This window comes from Coturnix japonica, chromosome 3, assembly GCF_054131305.1.
Source record: "Coturnix japonica strain WE chromosome 3, WE-NBRP24, whole genome shotgun sequence".
Taxonomy (NCBI): Eukaryota; Metazoa; Chordata; class Aves; order Galliformes; family Phasianidae; genus Coturnix; species Coturnix japonica.
In genome coordinates this window covers 75887616-75896598 of record NC_140665.1, presented here as the reverse complement: position 1 = coordinate 75896598, position 8983 = coordinate 75887616, and the positions used below count along the sequence as shown (strand labels likewise).

The 8983-nt window shown below is 45.8% G+C and overlaps 1 protein-coding gene across 1 annotated transcript; it reads right to left on the bottom strand.

Annotated features, from left to right (window-relative positions):
* Positions 1–5623: 5623 nt before the first annotated feature.
* On the bottom strand, positions 5624–8628 carry HTR1B (5-hydroxytryptamine receptor 1B). Its single transcript, XM_015859058.3, has 2 exons — positions 7426–8628; positions 5624–6801 (listed from the first exon to the last, which is right to left on the bottom strand). The coding sequence occupies exon 1, from the start codon at positions 8626–8628 to the stop codon at positions 7489–7491; it is 1140 nt and encodes a 379-aa protein (XP_015714544.1). The 3' UTR covers positions 5624–6801; positions 7426–7488.
* Positions 8629–8983: the final 355 nt, after the last annotated feature.

Sequence of the window (8983 nt, the reverse complement as noted above, 5' to 3'; positions counted from 1 at the left end):
GGAGGACTATTCCTCTTCCCAAGGTCTCTGTGAGGTCTCAAATCACAGACTTTAGAGATCACCTTTTACTTGTGTTTGAAATTAAGGAAGTGATTGGTATCTTGATTTATCTATAGGTAAAAACACTGCTTGTGAGTATTTAAACATGTGAATACATTGCCCAGGTGTGAATACCTGCTCAGTGCCTTACTGACAGTCTCATAAGGAACTAAAAGTAGCTCCTGCTAGAATTTTAACCAAAGCACACACATATGAAAAAGGCTGGCTAAGTTATGATTTTCCTTCAATCATCTTTTCCTTTAGTGTGGATTTCATCAAAGTGCAGAAAGCTTACACAAAGGCACTTCAGATCTATCTGTCTGGTATGTAATATCTCAACTTGCGATATTTAAGATCTAGTTCTGGCCTGACACATGAGGACCTTGATTCTTCAGGGCCCCACAGCTGAGAATAGATTTGAATACTCATTTTTCCTTCTCGTTTTCTCTTGATAGAATCTATTTGTTAGGTTACATCCTGAAAACCTTCTCTGATCCCCCCAACCACCACCAAATGAACACAGAGATGATGGTAGGAGAGGGGAAGCTATCGAAAGCTCATTTCCACAAGACCAGAGAAGCACAGAAGCACAATGGCAAGTGATACGGGGGAACTCAATTTAAGGACCCATAAGAAGTGGGAAACCCAAATAAAAGACTTAGAAAAAAAGCCTGAACCCACGTGTCCAGGCCTGAAACCAATCACAATAAGTCAACAGAAACACCTTATGGAATGAAGGTATTACTGACAGTAGTATGGGACACACAAGATGCAAGGGAGAGCATTTGGGTTTTGAACAAGACTTAGAGTGGAATATTTAGGGAAGGAATTGAAGTTGGAGGAAGGGAGATTTAAAAGGGGTTTGGTGAGGAGCAAGTGTTGGAAAAAGAGATGGTAATAAGGGGATAAAAGGGGCTGGCCCTGTGTTGTCTGATTATATTGCAGTCTAGTGATGCCCTATGCCTGACCAGTGTAGTCTGTCATGTCCTCTTAAACTCAATTTTGAACTTTTGTGGGTGAGGAAGCCTGTTTTGTGTGCATGTGTGTGGCTGGGGGTCCAAGAATCAGCAGGACCACTGTACTCAAGGTGCAACAACTGGAGAGACCAACACAAACGTGCCTGATTGCTCACAAAGATGAAGCTAAACTAGCTGGAAAATAGGCAAGATGCTCTGGGAGCCAGGCATGTCTGTATCTAGGGGTAGAGACACATGAGTGTGGAATGCACAAGAGGCATTAGCTACCAGTGGGACCAAAGGACTTCCAGCCAGTTTCCAACAAGATCTTGTGTGCATGTGGGGCCTAGCAGTGGAGCATCAGAGAATAGTAAGGATTCAGAACCAGTTTCTTTCTGGACTTCATATCCAAGGCCAGTTACTATGGCGTGTGTGTTTAAAACCTCGACATTTTGTGCAAGGCCTAAGCTTGCTGTACAGTTCTGTTTATATCGTATCCGTGTACCCCAACTCTACAGCAAATTCTTCTAGGAACAGAGTTCAAGGAAGGACAGCATTCTCTTGTAAATAAGAAACAGGAGCCTTGCTGGTTTTTGCTCCAATTGTCATAAATGTATTGCTCCTAATATTTTTTTCAGGGGCTGGACTAGAGAGCTGGGTCCAAATGTGGCCCATGATCCAAACATAGCACACAGGTAGAAAATAGCACCATGTAAATGAAATTTTAAACCTATAGGGAAAGAATGAGTGAGCTTGGAAAGTGTGTGCCCCAATATAAAAGTAGGTATAAATCTACTATAAATGTTAATGTAATAATATAATTTAATAATATAATCTGGGAATATCTAGATTTTAAGAAAGGATCTTATGAAATTAATATTAGGATAGCGACCCCACTAAGGTACCTGGGTGAAAGGAGATTTCTAATTTAATTTCCACTTCTCTGCACCCAGGAAATGTGTTTATTTTTGTCCCACTCAACCTTAACACTTTCTTGAAATTTAATTTAACCTTGTAAATGCCTAAAATGTCCAGATACTGTCTTCTTTTTTTTTTTCACTGTAGTTCTTACCTTGGTTCTCTAAGGGAAAGAAATACAGAAAACGGGTTATTTTACATAATGATACCCTGTTCCTGTCTTTTCTATTATTCTATGACCATTCAGCCTAAAAGACAGAACATATGATTACTCAGTGAAAGCCTTGCAGCCATGAACTCTGACTGTTTTATAGCCTTCAAAGCATTATTTGTATAAAGACAATAAAAAAGTCTTGTTCCTTTATAAGGATGACTGCAAGGAGTTTGATCTCTGAGAAGAACAGCAAAGCATTTCTTTCTCCAGCTCCTGAAAATGACTCAGTAAGAGATTTTGATCTCTGTATTGTAAATTTGATATCCTGTGGATCTCCTCTTCACCTCACCTATTGAGTTGCCTGCTATATTACATCTTTCAAGCTTAATATGTGATTGATTAAAAAGCTTCATTTTCAGCCTGCTTTTCTACATGATCATTCTGAGCTTAAACATTCCATGATCCTTATTATTACCAGCCCACTGGCATAGAATAGTCCGCTTTGACTATGTATGTATTTTGTTTTAGATGCTAATTATTGAGATAGATAATTTATATATATATATATATAAATACATCTATACGTATTTTGTCAAAGCAATATAAGCCACAAAAATTTTAGGGAAGATATAGTCAGGTTTTCAAGCATGTATGTCAAATATGTGAAAAACATAATGCTTCTAACACACAAAAAGAAGTCAGCCTACTTTATTGAATAAACATACACCTGCAATTTTCCTACATCTCTGTTCTCTCTGAAACTGTGCTCACCTGTCTGCTGGAGTCCTGAGACCTGAAAGTAATAACCCCTTTTTTCCTCACACCAAGGTCAAGGATTGCAGATTGGCAATGACTCCCCTGTCCTCTCTCTTAGCTGCAGACTGTGTCTTTGCTGGAGAAACTCATTCTTCACAGTCTTCTATAGTCTCAATTTGAATGGGATTTCACCATTTGAATACAGGATTGCCCTTAGCCATCCAGCTTAGCCTTATTTGCAACTGCAAACCACAGGTGTTTTTTTTTTCCTAATATCATAACTACTTGTTGTCACTTTATTTCCTGAAATAATTGCTCTAGAGGGATGTGGAAGTGTTTACTTCTAGCAGTATTCACTCCCTTCTGATCAAGCGAGGCCCAGAAGGCTGTGGCAGCACCCGACTAATGGAAGGCAGGTGGGCCTTGGGCAGGCCATGGCAGAAGAATTGTGACAGAGCACTGCTTCTCAGCCCTACTCCACACAGCCCTGATGAGGCTGTAGGCCAGTCCTGCTTGCTGGGGTGATGCAGCACTGAATGTGGTATGGATTTCCAGAGAATTAACTGAAAGTCCTTTAGTGCTATGGAGCTTTGGCATAGCAGCCAAGGCCTTTTCTTACACACGCACAAAAGAGAGAGTGGCTTGACTTCTGCATGGGGGTAACAAAGGTTCATTACAAAAGATTTTTCCTCTTAATTTCTATAAGCTACATCTGTATTTTATTAATAGCAAAAAAATAAAGTGCCTCTTAAGAACAATTGCAAAATACTAGCAGGTAGCTGCCCTCTCTCCTGCAGCCCCTGAAGCAGTCATGTATCTCACACTGTTCACAGCCAGCAGCACTGCCACAAACACACCCCTCACTAGGAAAAGTGGGAAACACAGGGCCTGCAAATGTGTCATCAGTTTCATACCTTGGTACCCAGCAAACATTTTTTAGAAGATCATTTTAGACAATTTTTAAACCCAGTACCAAAAATAAATGAGCAAGTCACAATGCTTCTGGAATGAAAGACCAAAACAACACAGGCTTGGGCACCTTTGAGGTTTAGGGTTTACCTGTAGGATCATGAAGAGGTTCCCATGGAAAAGTAACACAGAGGCAGAATCCTCTGAGGCCCTTCTGCGAGAGATGGAGTGGGCTGAGAAAGTAACCTCTTCTGCTGGAAATTCCAGTTGCCACACACAGTGAGGGGTGGAGAGGCAGGAGAACATCCTCAGATCCCTTGGAGCTCCAGAAAGAGACAAAGCATCACCACAGCTCCTTGAACACAGTTGTGTTTTAAAACCTACCCAGTATGAGCTGTGCTGGTCACAACGTAGTCACTAGCTCATGCAGGTCACCCTTCCTATCCTCAAACATTCTAGTGAATCTTTCCATCCTAGGACATTTTTCACATATTTGCATTGCAACGTGCAGCATTTGACCTACGTTTCTTCCCTTTCACTGTGAACAGGTACACATCCTCAGGCTTCCTATCTCCCTATGGGAAGCGTTTTCCAATCAGGACAAAATTGCTCAGGCAGCACAAAGCCTTCAGTCAGTACAGCTCCTCTGTTCTTGGTTTCAGACCCAGTCAGTGTCCCAACAGTGAGCATCAGCTGCTTATTCAGAAAGTTCAGAGCCCCAGCTCTGAAGGGGAACAAAAAACAGGGAAGGAAAATTTCTTTATATCCAACCTCCCTGCTTCTCATCAAAAATCTCACCTCACGAAAGGGAGCCAGGAGTTTCTGCTGTCAAGTTGATCACATACCCCTCATACAGCATGAAGACTAGGAAAGTCCAACCCCCAAGCTCTTCATGTCATATAACTATTTAACACTGATCAAGGACATAAGTTGCCTGTGGAAATGCTGAAAGCATTCGTTTTATGGTCTGATTTCACACTTTTAGACAGATAAATATCTTGATTTCACCAACAATTTGAGGTAAGCCAAGCTAATTCTAATACTACAGCATCAGAAAATGTCTAATTAGAGATAGCAGGTTAAGAACAGCAATGTTAGATGCTATCTTTCTTGCTTTCTTCACCCAGTATATTTCCAAAAAAAAAAGTTTAAAAGCAATTTAAGCATCTCAATAAATAAAACTTTTCTTTTAGAAGATTCCTCTAATTAAATTTATCATTAATAACATAAGGTGGCACTTTGTAGAAGCCTATTACAGTAGTTCTTTTTTACAGAGATGTGCAATTTGGAGGCAAGACTTCTGGATTTCTTCAAATTACTGAAACATTTACTTTCCACTACTTGAATGTGTATCATGATAGTTTCCCTTCTGCCCATGAAAATACACCCTCTTTACATTTAGTGCAGAGGCACAGATTCCTTTTTACCGTCCATTTAAATCCTATTATTTAAATGACTCTCTGAATAATAATAGGTAGACAAATCACATGAGATTTTTGCAGCACTTATAACAGCCCTACCTGGAATGCACACATACAGCCTTAAAAAAAAATTGCATATAGTATCCACCAAGTGCTCAAAAAAAAAAAAAAAAAAAAAGTTTGTTTCCTACAAATGGAGTAAGAAAAATTTGCCCCAAAAAATACCTACAATTCAATTTTGGATTACATACAAATAATAAGCATTTTATCTAACAGTGCTGTTTAGGATGAAAGCAAATCTGCCTGTTAAAAATGTGACCAGAGATTGAAGCTTGCAATTTCAGCCTTCATCAATTGCTTTCTTGAGTGACTCATGAAGTCAGTATTACCTAAAAAGTCAATATCAAGAGACCAATAATTGGTAAACCAATAAACACTCCTTTTAGTCACACAACTGCTACCAAACTCTCTTGAGAACACAGTAAAGCGTTTTATTGTTTATACTCATTTTCATTTACACAGAGGAGAAACAATCAATGCAGTTCTATCACAGCAGGTGGATCATATCCCAAAACTCTAACTCTGACTGCTGGATATTTGCAGACCGGCCTTCAGGTCTGACCAGAAAAAAAAAAAAAAAAAAGGGGGAGGGGGGGGGGGAACTAATAAAGGGAAAGTAGGGAGGAGAGTAATTTCACTAACATCAGTTTATTCATGATTTATGGGTATTTATTTTGCAGGTGATACTGCTCTTCTGTGAGAGCAGATTGCTTCACTTCTTTACAAAATAGACATTTAATAATGTAATTACTTAGAGTTCTAAATTTTGCAGTGGTTCATGCGGTAAGGGTGTGCAACTGACACAAAATGGAAAACACAGCTACAACAGCAAACTGCTACTTCTATTCCCAGCTGGTTTATGGAAAAGGTCATTGGACTTCTTGTTTCCTGCTCCTGAGTTACAGAGGAGAAGCAAGAAGCACTGACTTCGTGAAGACAACTACGAGGACAGGCTATAGATACGGGTGCAGTTGAACAGGTCTACAACTCGTTTCTACTGTACTTGCATTTGCTATTGTTTGGAAATACAAACATAGCTTTTGCACACTGCCACTTCTCACACACATTCAGCTGAAGGAGTCGTGCACAGAGTTTTCTGTGATGCCCTTCTTTTCCTTTTTCTAAAGCTGTTTTTTTGTTGTGATGTTTGTTCCCCCTTCCCTCCCCCACCCTCCTTTCTAAGGCTCGTGAGGAGTGAGCAACTCTTTCCACTGAAAGAAAGAAATTACAGGTGTGCAGAAGTACAACTACGCTACCAACACAGACAGAGACAACTGTGCTCTTGTGCACACCCCTACAACTGGCCGGAGAACAAATTAAGAAGTTAAGCCTGCAAAATAAATTGAGTTTACTCTCAAACTTTTTCTTCAGTCCGGATGAATTATAGACCTTGATTCGAGGCTGCCCTCTTTTTTTGCAACTGATCTGCGTGACTACTGGAACAGCATCTCTGCCAGAGTCATTACACTGAAATGCAGAGCTGAGCAGTTTGCTGGCAGTATGTATTGACGTTTTTGCAGCATCATGAGTCTGGCAACTGGGCTTGGGGAAGTTTCAAGCAGTGGGTCTTTACAATAGCAACTTGATTCTGCAGACAAAAAGCAAGAGATTGGCAGAATTATTAAAGGATCCCAATAAAGGCAAAGCGTGTCTTCTGCACAGCGTAGAACCGAGTGGGACTGGCAGCTCCCAGGAAGAGCAGTCAGAGCCGTAAGGAAGCTAGAAAGTAGGCTGAAGTTTAGAAGCACCCTTAGCCTACGGCCTGTCCTACTTTCCTCCCTTTCCTACATCACACACCCATCAAGGCTGCCCAACGGGTCTGCCCCCGGCGCTGCCCGGCTCCGGCCCCGGGGCCGCCCCTCTCCCCGCCCAGCGCCGCCGCTCCCCGGGGCTCGGCAACAGGAGCCGTTTAGCTCTAATTAGCCTCAGCGCGGTCATTAGCATACGAATTGCCGGCAGATTGGTTTAATAGGTGGGATAAAGAGCAGATTGCCGTGAGTCACTCCCTGCCAGTCGAGGGGGACACACGCTGTGAAATGTCAGGAGCGTGTAGCATCGCTGCCACCGGCAACGCAAAGGGGCTGAACGGCAGCTGGGGAGGGAGACGGCCCGACCCCCATCAGCCGTGCCCGAGGTGGGACGGAAAGCGGTACGGTGAGGCCGCTCCCCGCTGGCTCCATTCCCCGTTTCCTCCCCGTCCCATCGTACCCACCTGTGGCATCGGGCACGGGCGTGCGCGGGGGCGGCCCCGGAGAACACATCGCATTCCAAATGTTCAGCTTGTGCAGCGGAAACGGATGAGTTTGTGGAAAGCTTGCTTGAAGTCTTCGTTAGACATGGTATAGATGATGGGATTGATGAGGGAGTTGAGATATCCCAGCCAATTGAAAAAGTCAAAGATGGCCATGTGGAACCAGCAAGCATCCTTGCAAATAGGCAACACCAGGCTGATGATGAAAAAGGGCAGCCAACAGACGATGAAGGCTCCTAAAATAACCCCTAAAGTCTTTGTCGCTTTCCGCTCCCTAGCGGCCGTCAGCTTCTTTTTCTCCAGCAGGGCGTCCGACACCTTCACCTTCACCTGGTTCATGTACACGGGAGAACCCGTCTCGCTGGGGCCCTCGGGGGCCTTGGAGTTGATGGATGTGACGGAGGAGGACGACCCGGGGGAGTCCGTGATCAGCTGAGCCCGAGTCAGTCTTTTCCCCGCTTTCTTTGGCGTCTGCTTCAAAATCCTCGACCTGGCTTCCACGTAGATCCTCCCGTAGAGGGCTATCAGCAGCAGCGTGGGGAAGTAGAAGGCTCCCACCGTAGAGTACACGGTGTAGAGGACGTGGTCCGTGTTCACCGAACATTTAGAGGCTTCCTCGGCCTTCGCCTGCCGCCAGAACAGCGGGGGTATGGAGATGCAGATGGCGAAGACCCACACCAGCGCGATCATGCCCGCTGCCCGCTTGGGAGTCCTTTTCGTGGAGTACTCGACGGCGTCGGTGATCGCCCAGTAGCGGTCCAGGGCGATGACACAGAGGTGCAGGATGGACGCCGTGCAACAGGTGATGTCCGAGGACAGCCAGATGTCGCAGACGACCTGACCCAGCGTCCACTTGCCGGTCACAGTGTACAGGCTGCTGATGGGCATGACGAGGATGGAGACGAGGAGGTCGGTGACAGCCAGCGAGGCGATCAGGTAGTTGGCCGGCGTGTGGAGTTTCCTCGTCTGGTAGACCGTGGCGATGACAAAGGCGTTGGAGAGCACCGTGGCCAGGGTGATGAGCGCCAGGAAGACGGCGAGCACGATCTTCCCGGAGAGGGGGGTGGCATCCTGGTAAACCCCTTCCCCGGCGCTGCAGTTTCGGCCGTGGTAAGAGTCGTTGGCGGGGAGCAGCGGCGCCGGGCAGGGGCTCGCCGGCTCCATCCCTCCGCGGCCGCCGCCCCCGCGGACGGCGGGGCTGGGCTCGGCACGGCTACCCCGGCAGGACCCCGTCGGCGCCGGGGGAGGGCTGCAGCATCCCCGCGCCGGCACCACCTCCCTCCCGCGCGCCCTTCCGGGAGCGCGGAATCTCACTCCCCACGGCCGAGGGCGCAGGGCGAAGCGGGGGCCGGGAACGCCCGCCGGCTCATCGCCCCGCCGCCTCTTCGCGCGGCGCGCCGAGCCCCGAGCATGGGGCTCCCCTCCCGGCCGCCCCTAGGCGCAGCCCCGCCGCCGGCCGCCCTGCTCCGCGTCTCGACGGGAGCGGCGGCAGCGCCGCATGCCCGCGGGCGGCGGCGGC

Coding starts and splice junctions, on each gene's coding strand:
- HTR1B (XM_015859058.3), bottom strand. CDS start 8,628: ATGGAGCCGGCGAGCCCCTGCCCGGCGCCGCTGCTCCCCGCCAACGAC.